The 18,285-nt window shown below is 41.4% G+C and overlaps 1 protein-coding gene across 10 annotated transcripts in view; it reads left to right on the top strand.

The window, feature by feature from the left end:
* Positions 1-18,285, top strand: part of vav2 (vav guanine nucleotide exchange factor 2) — a 199,419-nt gene that overhangs the window by 127 nt on the left and 181,007 nt on the right. For all 10 annotated transcript variants that reach the window (XM_085463279.1, XM_085463274.1, XM_085463273.1 and 7 more), the window contains exon 1: positions 1-1,133. This exon is cut by the window's left edge. In XM_085463279.1, coding sequence (XP_085319405.1) covers positions 930-1,133 — 204 coding nt within the window. In that variant the 5' untranslated portion in view covers positions 1-929. The remainder of the gene's footprint in view (positions 1,134-18,285) is intronic.

Genomic DNA, 18,285 nt, shown 5'->3' with positions numbered 1-18,285 from the left:
TCCGAGAGGGAAACACGGAGAGGGAGACGTGAGAGCAAGGACGTGAGCGGAAGGGAGGCAAAAATCAGAGAAAACCTAAGCTGGACACACTGATAGCGCTGTTTTTGGGCGTGCGTAAAGGCGCGAGGCGAAGTTGCATTTACAGGATACATGTAAACACAGATGTCCCCCTTTTTTGTTTCCCAGACTGGACATGTTTCCGCTGCTGGAGAGCGACGTTTAGACAGTTGTGAAAAGAGATTGAACCAAGGGTTGTAGAGAGTCTGGTCTGTTATCCCTTTCTTTTTATCTTTCGCTTTTGGGACTGAGTGGAAGTCCTTGTTTTTACGCTTAGAGTACTAAGGAAACGATAAATGCAAATGCGAAGGGTGACTCCGTGCTTTTATTCATCGTCTACAGAGACTTGAAAAGCCGCTTTCCCCACATTGCACAGCAGCCCGTGGTGTTTGGTTCACTGAAATGTGAAACACTAGTGAAGTCGATACATGACAAACTGCTGTATCCAGCTGGTTTGTTTGTCTCTGTTGTAAACATTTTACGCTCTTTGGATTATATGTGTTGAGTAGGAAACTTTTTAAGAATGAAGAGGAGAAAATTCACGTAGCTCGTCTCCGTTTTCTGCTTACATCGTCGCTGTTTGCCGAAGTGGATCCCTGTTATTATTTTAGTCATTTCCGAGCCTTCACGTTGAGGAGAAAGGGGAGCTGACATGCGCCTGGACATGGGGATATAGTGAGCTGACCTACTGCGAATAATACAAAGTTGCGAAATTGCCTGATTTGCGTACATAGTGAATAATCAAGACACCCGGAGCCGGTGGGAAATCAACCATAGTGCCTGCTCGTGCGCCGTGAAACAACGCTTTTCTGCTCGCACTGAGCCAGTTCGAGAACCAGGTTATTTTGCGAGGAGAGACTTCGGAGAAAGATATGGAGGAGTGGAGACAATGCGGACGGTGGTTGATAGACTGCAAGGTCCTGCCCCCGAACCACCGGGTTGTGTGGCCCTCGTCGGCCGTCTTCGACTTGGCACAGGCCCTGCGTGATGGGGTGTTGTTGTGCCAGATGTTGCACAATCTCTCCCCAGGATCAGTGGACCTGAAGGAGATCAATTTCAGACCCCAGATGTCACAGGTGAGTCCGCCTCGGTATACATTTTAAACGACCAAGTGGTGGCTTTGATTTACACGCCCCCCGGGCAAACTTTTATATGCACTACGCTGCTACACATCCACACCCTGGGATTCCCTGGGTAGCCACTTCCCACTGAGATGTTCCACGATTTTCCTTGATTGTTTGGAAAGCTTTTTTTGTACATTTCTCTGCCTGTATTTCCCCAGCTGATCCAGAGATTCCTTCCTGTCACAACAAGCCCATTCCTTGGCGCAGTAAAAAAAAATTCTATCAGTGTATCTGTGATAATACAGCAGTTAAACACATACTGTGGTGGGCTCTGTGTGTTAAAACATGCAAGCTTCATTTAGTTTTTCCCAGGTGGAGAAAATAATGCAATTATGCCCACTAACACCTTATTCTGGAGGTGTCACACCTGGATCCATGTGGTGATATAGGCCTCAAGGTTGATGATGAGCTGTTCTGCTGGTGGCTCCAGGAGCACTTAAAAGCCAATTCCGTTCATTTCTTTTTTCCCCCCTAAAAAGGTTAAACATTTATCTACCCAGTATTTTATTTCTGCTCATGCAAGTATCAGCCCCCCCTCCCAATGAAATTGACATACAGTTGGCAGCTAGAGCATCTTCACATTCACTTCCAAGGGTGCTAATTGGGTGTTATCTAGACAGTCTAACTCTGTGCAGAAGTGAGCAAAGATAATAAGCTTCTTAGGGAAGAGAAAATCGAGGACACTAAATAAAGTAAAAGGAACGTTATGGAACGTTAGAGTGATGCTCTTCCATGGTTGATGATTTAGTATACACCATTTGTCTGGTGGTAGCAGTTTTAAAAGGATGCTGCACTATTTGCTTTTAAATTTTTACCTGTCTCAAGTTGAAGGGAAATGGCAAACTGGAAGAGACTCAAAGAGAAGTATCCCCGTGTGTATGTAATTAAACTCAAACGAAACCCAAGATTTCATGGCAATGAGATTAGAGGTTTGAACTGTAGCTATTGCACGCCTCTGCTTCTGTAAAGCTCCCTCTGCACTTCAGCTCATTCATGTTTCCAAAGCCAATAAGAGGAAGTGTCGGGTGCCACAGGAAGTTTACATGACCACGGTGGTGGAGTAGAAGTGCTCTGTGGCAAACATGTCTATTGACTTTTATTCACCCTGATGTCTGCACTGAAATACCACACAGCCTCCGCAGCACATGGTGAAGAAGTCTTGGCACTGGCACTGTGACATATTTAGATTATTCTTATTGTCATACCTGCGGGCTTTAATAGCTGTGTTAGGAAGCGATTCCTCACTGACAGCAAATTTGTCTGATATGCTTGGCACACCTTCTGTGACCTCTTTCTGTCATAATAATGTGTGAATGTGTGTGTGGGTCTACTGTCTGTCTGTCTGCTTTTTTTGCTCTGTCTGTGTTGGGTGCTGTTTTCTAGTAAACACTCCTTTCTTTGTCCTTGATTAATCAGGAAAAGATAATTTGGTTAGCCAGATCAACAAGGAATTCATTTGCAAGTGTGTATGTGTATGTGTGTATTTTTCAAACGGAGCAAAAATGCCACTTTTGTCTCTGTTTCACGCTTATCAAATGGGATCATTTGCAACTGTTGAACAAAACAAGAATGTCATGTAAGATTCTGCGCGTTGTGGTGGACATTTTAAGCTATTTGTCTTCCATTTAAGACAATAAACACTTAACAGAAGAAAGAATTACATATTAATCAATGAAAGTAAATGCTAGTGGCATCGCTATCCATCCCCCTCTCTTTGCCTGGTAACCAACAGCGGCCTTAACTTATCACCTCCAGAAGCTACTGGGTTCAATGATTACAAGGGCGAGAGAGAGAGAGACTTGGATGGCATGCTTTGATCCGCCCACTAATCCCGAGCTCCCAGTACCACTGAGTGAATCTGCAGCGAGGGTGAAAGTGGTGTCCTCGGTGACAAATTGGGTTAAACAAAATCCTGGCAGCAGAACAGTAGTATGTGATTTATGATAAGGAAAAGGTCAAAGCTCACGTGCTTTAAAACCGAGAACACACAGTTAGTGGCTTAACCAAATGAAGAGGAGCTGAAGCAGAGCAATTATATTGTTTGCTCAGTACAAAATTTCTCTTGTATCCAGTGGATAAACTTTAGCGGTGATTGATAGGTTTGAAATTGAGTTTTGTCTGTGAATATAACTAGTTTCTAACATTTAGTTAAGACGCCCTCAACACATGGTAGTAGGTGTAGAGCCGATGCATCGTAAAGGTGGTTTATGGCGAAAGAAGAACATAAAGACACAAAGTATGTGTTTCTCCTTTTTCTATTGATCCATTACTTCTACTGCTAACAGAGCCTAATCACAATAATGCTTTTCAAGTTTGGCATTGATCCCGGTTTGTGGTCTTGGTGCTTTTGTGCATTCTGCAGACATCAAAGAGAATTCCTGGTAGAAACACGATGGTCATAATTTTTTCACAAAACACGGCATGTCGACAGTTAATGAATTTGCAATTGAAATTCCACTCAGTGTGCTTTTCTACCTTGTATGTTATGACTTGATGATGCTTTCATGGTCTTAAGATGAAAATTTTGAAGTTTCCTGAACGTGTGTTTCATTTGACCCACTTGTACAGTGCTCTGCAAAAGTCTTGAGCCACCCCTCATTTCTTACATATTTTGCTAGTAAAATGGGAAACAGGTGCAGTGATGTGTTGAAACATGTGAAGTATATAAGGCAAAAACAGAGACCTGTTGCCACTGATTTTCTTTATTATTATTCCAGTAAAGAAATTGGCTTACTTCAGCCTTTTTTTTTCCTGCTTCCCTTTTTAAAGATTAGTTTCTTGACACCCGTCCTTCCATTGAAAACGTTTCTGATGATGAACACTGGATCAATCGAAGGGGCAGATATATTTCTCAGGTCCTGTGTCTTTGATGGATTTTGTTTTCTTAAGGCGGTAACTTTCAGACTTTACTGCAGCAGATACTTGATCTTTTATCCTCTTCATCTTTTGCCTACGTTCCTCAATTTTTTTAAGGCCACATTGCGCGCTAAGATGTGCCAGGTTTTCAGCGAATAGCTCTGGGGGAGTCACCTTATTGGTGCAAAAATGACATCAAACCTATTATCTTTGGTATTTTTCAGAAATTCAACTAAAGAAGTGGGAACAAATGATGTGTTTTTGCAACATGTTGCTAATAGCAAAGACCAAAGACAAAATTTGAAATTGGTTTTTTTTGCTAGCTTGTAGGCGCAACACTGTTTCACCCCTTGTGTTAGGTACCTCTTTATGTTTATTTTATTCATTCATTATTCAGTGACTGAGTGGCTTAACAAACAAAAACACATTCCTATGAAAATGGTTAGGTACAAGGGCTGGACTGAAAATGAATGAAAAAGCAGCCAATGTTCAAAGATAAACTTTAAAAGACCTTCAGAAATCCTGGAGCGCTTTTGCTCACGACAACTACAAAGTTAGAAGAAAGTCTGAGTCCTTGGAAGCAAAATATAAAGAAAGACGGGATGGCTCAAGAGTTTTTCACAGTAAGGCACATGGGATGCCAGCTCATGGCTGTGTGTCAGACAGTAGTCACTGGTTTCTAGATTACGCTTCTGCAAATTCCATCTTTTGCTCTTGACAGAGCGGTGTATGTAAGCCCGGACCCTTTGAGCATGCTGAAATGGCAGCTTTCATCTTCAACTCACAGATCTACAAATTTTGTATAGTTCTTAATTATATATTCTGGTAATAGGCAACAGGATGAGCTTTACAACGTAAACATTATAAATAAATAAATAAAAAACTCTCAGTAATAAAATCACTTGCTATATTATTGTATATTTTTGTGCTCACAATAAGCTGCCAAAAACTGGACAAGCCCTCTTTTCTCCCAGCTGAAAGCTAGCTGTTTTCTTAAAACAAAAATGGTGCACTTGTGCTAACTTAATCGATAACATACAGGACCAAATACACACTCGGAAACTAATTTGTCACTGTCCATTTTGATTCCTAGTGTATGTGGTTAAACATCATGGCACTAACCTCATTAATATTTCTGTTATCAGATTTGCAATTATAGAGTTACATACCAAAAGAGAGCATGACCAAGGGGGATTAAATATTGTTTGATTTTGTCTTTCTTCCCCTTTGTGGACAGGAGAGGAGGTGGAGTAGTTCTTAAAAGGAAACTGTGAAACTGACCTTCATTTATGTGGTCAAATGAATTCCTAATTGTGTTTTTCAGCATTTGTTTGCCTTTACCTCAAGGTTGTAAACGGGTGGCTAATGAGCGCTGGTGTCTGTAGATGCTTCAGAGCTCAAAGTGTACTTATTCAGAATCCAATGCCTCAGGTGGTGTCTGAAAGACGAGACTGAGCCTTTTGAGTGTTCTGCAGTTCTCTCTTCACTTCTTATTTTCTTTTGTTTTTTGTTAGTTGTGAATGCCTATGGGATGAGCAGGTGGATATATGTGTGTGTGTGTGTGTGTGTGTGTGTGTGTGTATGTGTGTGTTTGCTGTGCTTTTGTTTCCTTGTGTGACCGTGCACTTGTTTATTATGTTTGTAAGTATGTTACAGTACCTGTGTTCAGACTCAATCAGTATTGAAGCTGGGGAGCCTGCAGAGCTGCACTGAAGTTTCTCAGTACTCTGCAGGGCTCCAGATCCCACACAGAGCCTGCTGCTTCCACTCAACATAATTGAGGTTCTTCCTCTTTGTCCAGCTCCCACCAGAAATATTGGCTGCTGATGGAAAGTAACCGGATCAGATCTGAATTCTTTTTTTTTTTTTTTTTTTTTTAAATTCTGCCATTCCTGCAAACTTGGATTACCATGATATTGGTGTTATGCATCATTCATCCGGTTCTAAAAATCACACTATAGAAAACTGACTGAAATGTTTTTGCTGCTAGGATTAGAAATAACTATAAATAACAGACACAGGGATAACAGCTGATGTGGAAAACGTGTTAGTTGCCTAGCATTTATTTGTTTTTCTCGCCACTTGACAAATTGTATTTTCATTCACCTTGTAGGTCCTGTTTTGTCTCTATCAGCTCTTTGGAAAGTATGTGGCTAGCTTTGTGAACTTTCTTTTTCTAGATGCTGTTTGATGCTAACTAGGTAGACTCGGGGTAAACAACAAGAGGTTTGTGGTATAAAGACATCCTTTTGTTTTTTTTTTTTAAGGGGCTCACAGACTGATGCCGGCCAATGAAATTTCATACAAATAAGAGGATTCAAAGCCACTTTTCATTGAGAAGAAACAGCTTCTATGCTGTGTTAAACAGTTGCACGCAGGACTTTACAGTTGGATCTTCAGCTTCAGACTAGGGCTGCCACGATTAGTCGACTAGTCACGATTACGTCGACTATCAAAATCGTCGACGACTAATTTAATAGTCGACGCGTCGTTTGAAGCTTTGTAAGATCACAAAAGACGCAGGAATGAGTAGTAGGATTTAAGAGTGTAATAACGGACTGAAACAGAAGATGGCAGCACTGCATGTACAAGGACGCCAGCTGCCGTTAAACCCCGAAGAAGAAGAAACTGTGTCCCAGAATTCATAGCGCAGCCCAGCGCAGTTTCCAACAATGGCGGTAGCTAGTTAGTTTTAATGTTACTCTTATTATTCTTTCTGGGTCACAAAATAAACGTTTAACATATTTTCAGGCGAGAATGTAGCTGTGTAAACCTCAAATATCTGCTCAGTTTATCAGGACACCACATATTTTCAAAAGCGCTCCGACGTTTTCGGAGACGTCTGTTACCCACTAGCTAGCCGGGGGCAAGGCTCACTAGCGCCGTGAGAGCACCGGACTCCTGGCAAATCATTTTCAAACCCACCGCCGTCTTTCGCTACTCAGGTTAAACATGATATATAAGTCACTTAGATAACTTAAAAATGTTATTGTTTGGCTTTTTTCAGTATTTTATTTGTTCCTGAGTAAATCGGTTTGGCTGAGTTTAAAGTTATAGTTTCTACACAACTGAATAAACATCAAGCAGACAGCTGATTATCAGAAGTGTGAGATGCTCGAGAATTTACTCCGGTGTCCTGTTATATTTTAGATAGCAAGGAGTTTATTAAATTTTAATGAAATTTGCAGATTGTTTCGGTGAAGTTTAATAAACTATCATCTTGTCTTTATTTTTAGTTAGCACAGATCTTAAACACTTAAAGCTGTAAGCTAATGATAGTTATATAAGAGCAGATGCTGCTGGTGCAATAAGCTGTACGCTGTACGTCCAATGGATGATGATCTGATTAGTCGACTAATCGCAAAAATAATCGGTGACTAGTCGACTATCAAAATAATCGTTTGTGGCAGCCCTACTTCAGACAAGATTTTTTTTTCTTTTTTTCTTTCTTGTAACCAGGAAGTGGTGCACTTTAGATTAAGTATCTCTTTTTTAAGTGCTCTGGGGCAAAATAGGGGAAACCATGCGAAATTCACATAAAGCTACCTGTAATGAGATCCAAAATATGTAAGCTAATTTGTTGCTTATGTCTATTTTTAAGAGCCTTTCCTTAGTGCTGAGATTTGCACATGTAGCTTAATCTGTAAGACTACAATGGGTTTACCAAAAAAATGTTTGCTAAAAATATCTGCATTCTTCTACTTTATACCTGTTTAATGAGGCAGGAAAAGTGGTAAAAGGCTATAAAAGAGGTTGTAGTACATCAGACTAGGGTGTTGTTATTTTGGTACTTCCTGTGCAATCTGTTTGTTGCTTATCTTTTTCTTCATTCATTTTTGCATCTGTCATTCTTTTTCTGTGCTCCTTCTCTGTGACATGGCAAAACCTGGACAGCTGCATTGAAATCCCTAATCAAACCCTGCTTCATTTTGTCTTCATCAGTCATGTGATTACAGTATACATTCATTGTTCACTGTAGGTCAAACTTACAACACTTATTGCCCTGTCTCAGATCTGCGTGGTTAAAAATGAGATCAACGGGAGTGTATGAACCAAACAGCATGTTAAATGTCAGTGCACTTTCTACTCTGAAATCTCTGTTTATGGCCAGAGTGGGTAGGGGGGTAGTAACCACTGTAGACACCTATCCACCCACCCTTTTCTCCCTCTGGAGTAATTTAATCTCAGTGTTAGGTCTACTGTTGACCCCATGACCTCAGCGCTCGCCGGATGCAGGTAATACTGCTAATGGAACTCATTAGGGATATGTCTTGGGTTGAACAGCTGAGACTGTGCCCCTGGAAGCTAATGGGATTGACAAGGAGAGAATGGGTCTGGGCCGGTGTATTCTAACCTTTGTGTAAGGTGATCCGACTCCTGAGGTCACAAAATTCCCCTCAAAATTTTAACGTCTGTGTGGGTTGAGCGCTGACATTTGCAGGACTGACCTATAAACAGTATTTTGTTTTTTTTATGTATTTCCTGGAGGGACTGGACGTGCCTTAGTCTCGACCTGTCACAAAACTGGATACAGATTCCAGTGTACTTGTTGTTTTTGTGGAACCTAAATCTTGTTCTTGTTAGTTAAAAATAAAAAAAGTTACAATATCTAGTTCTGATAGGAATGAAACAGACACAGTGGTAGCTAACGTCCCAACTTAAACCAGCCCAAACTGGTGCGGCACTAACAAGCTGTAAAGCATTTTACTAACAGTTGTTGCTTCTCTTTGATGTACATTAACCTGGCTTTTTTTTTTCTTTGACTGTCAGGTAATCTTGTGCTGCAGCTGCAGGATATAAAAACAAAACAAAGAAAATAATTACAGTCATTCTTGTTTTTAATTATGTGAACAGATTACCTAAGGGTCACAGAACAGTATTGCTGGCTGAGTAATCATCCTTCGAGTTATCAAGAGTATCACTCCCACAAATATGTCATTAACACTGAAACATTTAAGCCAGTCGTCTACATTTGTTCAGAACAGCGTTGTCTATGGGTCATTTTTCCTCCTTGCCAGTGCCTGTAGTGTCAGAGATAATGTGAATGAAAGATTTGATAAAGGAGTCATTGTGTGAGGAGCTTAACAAATGTGGGCATTTTATCAACCTGAAGTCAGATTAAGAATGGAATCAGTTCCAGGACGTTTTTCTTCGTTTGCAAGTGTAATTCTTCTTCATATATGTGGCGGTTGAACTCTTGTGGTCACGACCATGTTGTTTTAGTAATATTGCACCACCTGTGGTTTAACAACGGTGATATTAGAACTATAGAAATGTTGTTTAAAACTATGACAATACTTCTGAAAGTATTATATATTTCAGACAATATAGCAGAGTGGACAGCAATAGAGCAATACATTTGTGCATGCTAGGATTATCCCTCATTCTCAGCAAAATAAGTTTTTATTGTTGAGTATTTCCCTGGGCTGCTGTTCTGTAAAGCAGGCATTCACTTGGAAACAGAAGCAACAAATTTAAAAACAAATGGAGACCATTTAAAATTTTGCTGCAGCCCAGCTGTTCCTTTTCAAGTTGGGACAATTTTTTTCTGAGCTAGCAAAGATGTATTGCCTTAAAGTTAATCCATGCGTCAGCTGTACAAACAAAAGCAACTGAATATTGCTAATGGCCCAAAAGGGATTCTTACAGGGCTGACTTAAACAATGCATGACATTTAGCAAATGAAGGGAGCAACTGAGGTACACGAAAATAGTTTACTTTGAAACTACAACCCTTGTTGCTTGTTTTAGGTGCCGTTTTTATGATTGAGTGAATAGAAAGGTCAGTGTTTATAGATTTACAAATAATGAAAGTATCTGACAATGGTCAGGTACAAAGATTGGATTGATATAAGTGAAAAAGCAGCCAGTGTGCAGAGACAAACTTTGAAAAACCTCCAGAAAGCCTGGAGAACTATTGATCAAGACCACTTAAAAAATGCAAGAAAGTCTGGCTTCTTGGAGGCAGAATATGAAGAAATGAGAGGTGACCCAAGACATTTGCACAGTACTGGACACAGATGGAAAAAAAAAAACCTCAATTAGTTTTTTTTTTCTTTGTGAGATAGATTTTTTATTATTTTTCTGAAACATAGCTTAAAGCTAAAAGAACAGTCATACAAAAGGAACACATAAGGTGAGCTTTTCTTCACAGTCATTAATTGGATAACAACTCACTGTATGCTATAGACTCTCATAAATAAATTAATATGAGGCAGTAAAAGCATACAACTTGCAGTGCTGCATGAGAAATAATGCATAGCAGCATAGGAGAGTCATAAATAGGAAAACGGTTAAGTACTTGCATTATTCAGCAGATGAATAAATGCCATAGTAGTTGAGGTCAATATTCATTAGGTGCAAATGAATGGTCACATGTATACACATTGTAAGTGTGTGGGCCTGCTGCTTATGCGGTTGCTGCTTGGCACATCTGCAAGTACTGTGTATAACTGAAGTCACAGCTGTAATAGAATGTGGTAATGAAGCCACTTACAGAACAACGCAAACATTTAAAAGTCACTCCAGGGAATAAACTGACATTAAAATATTTAAATCTAGAGTTAAATATGACTTAACAATAAATAAATATTATCCATCCATCTATCCATCTTTTTCTGTCACTTATCTGTGTTTGGGTCTACCTATTCCAGCTCATCTAGGGCTGGCTTTCCAAGCCATCGAAGAGGTAATCTTTCCAGCATGTCCTAGGTTTGCCTCACTGCCTCCTCCCAGCAGGACATGCCCAAAATACCTCACCCAGGAGGCGTCTAAGAGGCACCCTAGTCATGTCTTCATACCACCTGTCTCCTTTTGATGTGGAGGAGTAGCGGTTTTACTCTGAGTTCCTTCTGAATGTCCAAGCTACTCACCCTATCGCTAAGGGAGAGCCTAGCCATCGTAGCCATCATTGTATATGTGATCTCTTTCTTCCAGTAACTACCTAGAGGTTGTGCCCTAGGTTGAAAGGGTAGGAACATAGGTTCACAGGTAAATTGACAGCTTGGGTTTTATGCTGAGCTCCCTCTTCACAACAACAGATTACACAAATTTGTTTGTTAGTCTTGCAATCCACTCTCCCCTCACTCTCTCACTTTTGAATAACGCCACCAACTCTTAAATTCCACTGCTTGGGGCAGCACTCAGGCAGGCTGTTCCTCTCAATCACACCCTTCCAGGTCAGTCAGTCATTGCCTATGTGAATGTTAAAGATCCCCAGTAGGGCAACAGAGTCCCCATGTAGAACCTCAACACCTCATTCCAGTGACTCCAAGAAGGCTGTGCACTCTGAACTGTCATTGGGTGTAAATGCGCTCTGAAGTTGTTGGGAGGGGTCCTCTCATTCATTGGGAAAAACCCCAAAATACAGGCACCAAACTGAGGGGAGATTACAAATATATCCAATTCAGTTTTCACCTGGGGAACTCCAAAGTGGAACACAGGCCAGTCTTTGTATAGCAAACTGGTACCAGAACTCCCAAGACACCAAACCCCTAAAGCTCATCCTGTGGTTGGTGGGGACACAGAAGAGCAGACCCTGTGACTAGTAACCTAGGACGGGACCTGGTATACCTGATCTGGCAGGGTAAATTGGTCACTTGATCTTTAGGTTATCATAGGGATCACTCTCCATCTAGCTCTTCACCAGTGGTCCAATTACCCTAGGAAGACCCTACCAGAGGCAAATTATCCTCCATAACAAACCTCCTGGAATAACTGCAACACTTAAACCACTGCACTACAATACGGTGGGACTTTACAAAGATGAAATGCTGCACATGATCCTGTATTATTCGGTATTATGTAATCATAGTTATAAATTCAATTAAGAATTTTGTTCTATAGAGTCCAGTTTTATTCCTTCACTGATACACAGCATTACCCCTTCCCCTGAACTATAAGGGCTGAAATGGTATGCATCCAAATGCAAACTGTGAGCACTCAGCTTTTTTGAATGCGGGCAATGTGTGTGTGACAATTCAAGTGGAAAGGCTGCTGCAGAAATATCAGGGGCTGCGTATTCAATTTCAAAGTCCTAAAATCACCAGAATAGGTGTGTTATAGGGATGTGACCATGTGTTAATCTCGCCGCTCAGTTTGATTGATCACACGACTAACAAACAGGCAAATGAAGTGTTGTGGGTGGATAAGAAATGGGAGGATTTTTATATCAGTTCTAGATTAGCATCTCATGGTTGTTTAATATGCTTCACCATAGGGCTATAAAAGGGCTATCTTTTTACATAGCCAGAGAAAATCGGTAATGCAGAGGCCTGCTTTTTACAAGTTAGAATTCAGTGCTTTATCGTATCGTGTGATATGGATTGTAATAAATCTTTTTCTTGACTGTTTGAATGTAGTTTCTTTGCCTTTTGATTAGCTCATTTGGGGTCCGCATGGAATGTATGGTAAGAATGGTTTAAACCCACCTTGTTAGCTTGCTGTAGTAGTTGAAACTATACCAAATGCTTCATGATGCAAAGTAATAAACTTTCATAGCACTGCACTGCAATGCTATGCTTCACCTCCGACATTTGGTATTCTGTAGTTGCTTGAGCATGAGTCAGCCAGTCTTCTAAGTTTTTTATCATGCACAGTCAAAAACTGCTCCACCTAAACAATGTGGAACAATGATATGCCTCTTTTCCCTTTCTTTTGGGTTCCTCGGGGAATGCTTTTAGTCTGAATTGTGAGTGCAACGTTTATGTGGGGAACTCCAAGTTGACCTAATCTTTGACTGAGTGGGAGAACTCAAGTGATGTCATGTAGAGGCAGATTACCGCAATTGTTGTCAAGAGTATTTTAGTCCCAAGAGTTGAGAGCATTTTTATAACTGACAGTAAAATTACCTTAAATCCTTCTGTCTGAAAATGAATCCTATGGTGACAGGAATTATTCTGTTGGCATCCTCTCTAATTATCTTACCTAACTAACCTTTAGGGATGCATTTCACTTTGAGAAGCCAGATCCTCCCAGACAACACATTGCCAGTTTTGCCATTCCACTAGAGATGGACAAAGAGATCATGCAGCCTTATGGTCACCGTCTGATTTCCAAAGAGGCTCCATCTTCATGGTGGTTGTTGGGGGTGATTAACACGGGCATGCAGTGGAATGGCGCCTGAATCTTTTCTGAGCCAGCCATGCTCTGCTGGGCGCCATCACTCCACAGAGAAATGAGAAAGAGGAGGCCATAGTTCTGCCTCTGTAGTGGTTAGCCAGATGGCTGAATATCTGAATTTCTCCCCTGGAGTTCTTCTGATGAAACCCGGACACTGAAGATCTTTCTTTTTAATCAAGTCTTTAGTTGTTAATCTGATGGCGTCTGTCTTACCATATGGAAAAGAATGGGAATAAAAACTTATAATATATGATATTTTACATGTCTCATTATGCTGTATGAGTTGATCACACTGCATACTGAAATATAAGATGCAACATCTCTTTCGTATTGCTTTGTCAGCTGGTGTCATTAGCCTGCTGCATGTTGAGCTGCTGTCAGAACAGAATCATTGCCAGAAATCTTATCTGAGTTACTGTGAGGTAGAACTGCTCTGTTTCATGCTGGGTTGCAGGACATGCACTGCTTTCCACTTCCTGCTTTGGGCACACATCTCATTACCACCTCACACCATCACTGGGTGGCAGCTAAACAGAGGCGAGGTGTTTAAAGTTTCACTGTCTATAGACTTTTTTTCAGGCCTTTGCCACAGAAATCGCCACAAGAAGCGCCAATATCCCATTAGTGATGCGTATTGATCATATCACATAATTAGCTCTGGAACAGGAAGGGCACAAAGGTAGGGTTACAATGTTAGACTCTTTCCCATAAAACTTATTGATCTTCTCCACGGCTGAGTCTCTTGTTAATCATGCAAACAAAGTGGAACAGTGTGTTGTGGGCTGTAGAGCATGGAAGTGATCATTTCCTGTTGCATGGCTTCGTGACTCATAATTTCAGCTTTGCAATTATAATCTCTCAAAAACGTGGTTTTATTTTTATCTATCAGGATCAGCTGAACATACAGTATTTCTGTTAGGGCTGCGCTTGATTGGTTAGTGAATTGATTTGCTTTTTAATTAAGTGCTTAGTCCCTTATGTATCACTCTTATGTTAGTACTCATAAGCCTGAAGTATAAAATGCCCCTCCCATTTTCCTTATATAAAAATGAAAATGTATTTTTTGTATATATGTATATAAGTCGTACTCACAAAGTATTTGCAGTTTTCTTGATTAAAATAAGGAATAATCATGATATTACATATTATCTTTTTGTCCTACTAATCAACTGGTCTTTTTAGCACTAATGAACACATCGCCAATTAACTGCACTGTGTGAGCCTGGGCCTGTGGATTAAAATTTGTTATTGGATTTGGTCCAGTTTCCCACACATGAAATTAGTCAGATAGGTGATTACAAGCTTAAAGAGACAAATCTAATAATATCACGCAGGAAGAGAACGCCTCCAGTGTTATGCTCAAGGACAGGCAGTCTTGTCAGAAGGGACTAAAACAGGTTGTGCAGTTGGAGGTTGTACTGTTCAACCACTGGTCAGTGGAAAAGAGAGAGCAACTATATGTGCTGCTAAAGATTTATCGGGGAACACAATATATGATCCTGGAAGAATAAACAACATTTTTAGGGATTTCTATGAAACTTTATACTCACCACAAATAAACCCATCTAAAAATGAAATTGATCTGTTTCTTGACAACGTAACTCTTCCAAAATTACTAGACAGTCAAGCAATGGAACTGGATTCGCCACTGACGCCAAGTGAACTCCAGGAAGCCCTGATAAGTATGCCCAATAATAAGGCTCCAGGTCCAGACGACTTCCCTGCAGAATTCTACAAAGAATTCTGGACAATTTTGGCACCAGTATTCCACAGCATGTTGCAGGAAATCGAGGAAAAGGGCAGACTACCACCAAATATGAATTCTGCCAACATTAGTCTCCTGCTAAAACCAGGCAAAGACCCTTTATTTCCCTCAAGCTATCGTCCAATTTCTCTTTTAAATGTAGACCTTAAAATAATCTGCAAAGCTCTCTCAAAGAGATTAGAGAAAATGACCCCCCTCTTAATTCATCCTGACCAAACTGGTTTCATAAAAGGTCGGCACTCCTCAACAAACACTCGTAGATTACTTAATTTAATAGACTACTCATACGATAAAAACATCGAAGCCATAATATTATCTCTAGATGCAGAAAAAGCATTTGACAGAGTTAATTGGAAATTTTTATTCGCAACTTTACACAAATTTGGTTTTGGAAACTCTTTCATAAACTGGATAAGAATATTATACAATTCCCCAACGGCTCGTATCAGAACAAATGACCAGACATCCTCCAGCTTCTGTCTCCTGAGGGGCACCAGACAGGGATGCCCACTCTCCCCCTCACTTTTTGCAATTTTTATCGAACCTCTAGCAGCAGCATTTAGACAGGCTACAACAATTAAGGGCATAAAATGTAAGAACATAGAACATAAAATCAGTCTCTATGCGGATGATGTGTTGCTTTTTCTGCAAAACACACAAACCAACCTCTCTGAGGTAATTACTTTAATAAACTGGTTTTCAAGAGTTTCAGATTATTCAATTAACTGGCCAAAATCTACAGTTCTCCCCATTAACTGCTCCTTCCATAATTCTTCCTCTGCCCCACTGCAATCCGGAAATATTAAATATTTAGGTATTAATATCTCTCCTAAGCTTTCAGACTTAACTAAACTAAACCACATCCCACTTCTAAAGAAAGTAGAAGGCGATCTGACTAGATGGAAATCTTTACCCATATCACTCATGGGAAGGGTCGCCACTATAAAAATGATGATCTTGCCAAAAATAAATTACTTATTTTTGATGATCCCTAACAAACCATCACAAGATTGGTTCAGATCTCTGGATTCATATATTTCCAAATTCCTTTGGAAAGATAAACCCCCGCGTATTAGCTTAAAAACGCTACAAAGAACCAAGGATAGAGGAGGATTAGATCTGCCTAATTTTCACCAATACTTCTTAGCCAACAGGCTTCAGTTCATCTCAGAATGGTTAAAACATACCTTCTTAGTTGAGCCCTGGCTAGATGTTGAACAGGCACTATGCAAGGATCTAGAGATTTCAGACCTACCATTTATTAGCTCAAACATCAAAAGACATGAATGCTTTAAAAGTATCAACATCAGCTTTTCTCTAACAGCATGGTGGGAGTTTCTAAAAATAACGGAGTCTTCATTAATCCCATGCAAACGTACACCTATCTGGAATAACCCTGACATATTACAAAACAATAATATGATTAATTTCCCAGAATGGAGTTGTAAAGGAATTAAATACTTAGAACATATATTAGAGGGAACAGAATTTATTCCATTTGACAGACTAGTTGAACAATATGGGATCAACAAGACAAGGTTTTTAGAATATCAACAAATTAAATCCATAGTAAAAAAGAAATTTAACCTCAGTCAAGTTGAATTACAAACACCACTAAGTGCGGCACATTTTCTTACTCTTAAATCCCCCAAATTATTATCTAAAATATACAGAACACTTTCTAAATTAGATGAATCAATATCCCTTCCTACTGCAAAGTGGGAAGCAGATTTATCAGTCAACCTAGACCAAAACTTCTGGTCTCAGATTTGCTTAAAAACTTTTAAATTAATTAAAAATCCCAGTCTGCAATTAATACAATACAAAATACTTCATAGAGTGCACTATACAGGTCATCGGATGTTCAAGATGGGCTTTACATCTTCCAACAACTGCTCACACTGTCAAGGCAATACACCAGACAATTACATCCACGCTCTTTGGTTCTGTCCACCAGTGCAAAAGTTTTGGCGCGAGATATGTGAAGACTTATCAAAATGTCTGAAATGTAACATTCCAACCTCCCCCTTAGTGTGTTTGTTGGGCAGCTTAGATAATGTCACTTCAGAAAAGAATATAGCCCATATGATCTTCACTGCCCTATGCATAGCCAAGAAAACAGTCCTCATGAACTGGAAAAATAAAAATAATCTTAATTCTAACCAATATAGAAATTATCTATTAGATTACATTAGTCTTGACACAGCCTCTGCCACCACATTAGATCAATTGCTCTGGGCCCCTTTTATCAGCTCCATCACCTAGTGGGGGTGGGGGGTCATAGTTTGGTCCCGCCTTCACTGTTGTGATTGGTGAGGGGGTAGGGACAGGCTTAGGGCGTCGGGGGGTTCCCCGGAGGCATCTTCCTTGGGGGGCTCAACCCGGGGTAGCGGTCACGTCCGGTTGAGGGCTCTGTTGGCTCTCAGGTGACTGTTTCCTCGCGGCTGCGTGCAGCGGGGCTAGGGGAGGGTCTGTGCTGACGGACGTGGGTTACTGACCTGGCAACCTGGCTGCCCCTGGGTGGGTCCGGGATGGGCGTGAGGTTTTGGGGGCGCTCCGTCTCTGGGCTGGGGCCCGGGCCGGGCCTCGGGGGCTCGGGTCCTGGTTGGTGTGTTGCCGGGGTTGTGGGCGGGTGGGTGCATGGGGGCCCGGCCCTGGAGCAGGGTGCCGCCGGTGCATCGAGCCGCCTGGGAGGCTCTTCAACTGGTGGGGGGGATGGTCACATCTTGCAGGAGCTTTCTTCTCTCAGGAACTCTCTGCAGGAGGGGGAGATACAGGAGAGGTGGAGGAAGATCTCAGCCTGGGCGTTTACCGTCTTATGTAGTCTGGAAGATGTGTGGTTGGTGGGGTGGGTGCAGTTTTCTCTGTGGTGGGGTTGGGTGGACTGTCCAGGGCTCTGTGGAGCCGGGGGGCGCTACTGCACTGGGCCCCGGTCTGATGGGCCTGGGCCCCCCTTCCCTGGCGGGTCGCGGAGGGTGGGAGTGCCTACTGGGGTCAGCGGGGGAGCTGGCCCCAGGGAGGGGTTACCTGCCCCTCCCTTCCTTCCCTCCCCATCTCCAGCTGCCTCCCTCTTCCCGCTCCTCCACAACCACCCACACATGCAGGGCCTTGGAGTGGGGGTATGTCACCAGGGTGCAGAGGAGGCTACCCCCCCCCCCCCCCCCCCGTCCCCTTCTGGCTGCCTCTGCCTCAATTTTATCCCACAACTTAGACATTCACATTATTCACACTCTCATTACACATACATATAGGATCTTGGCGGTGGGCACAATCACGGAGTCCAAATCACCATCAGGGTGTATACCTCACCCCTGACGTCGTTGCCCACCTCTCAATTTTAAATACACTTAGTCATTGAGGGTTA

This window comes from Copadichromis virginalis, linkage group LG7 (genome assembly GCF_057382275.1).
Source record: "Copadichromis virginalis isolate Kocher_CV1m ecotype Utaka linkage group LG7, C_Virginalis_male_GT1.1, whole genome shotgun sequence".
NCBI classification, from domain to species: domain Eukaryota; kingdom Metazoa; phylum Chordata; class Actinopteri; order Cichliformes; family Cichlidae; genus Copadichromis; species Copadichromis virginalis.
The sequence above is the reverse complement of the archived record's forward strand: the minus strand, read 5'-3'. Positions and strand labels throughout refer to the sequence as shown.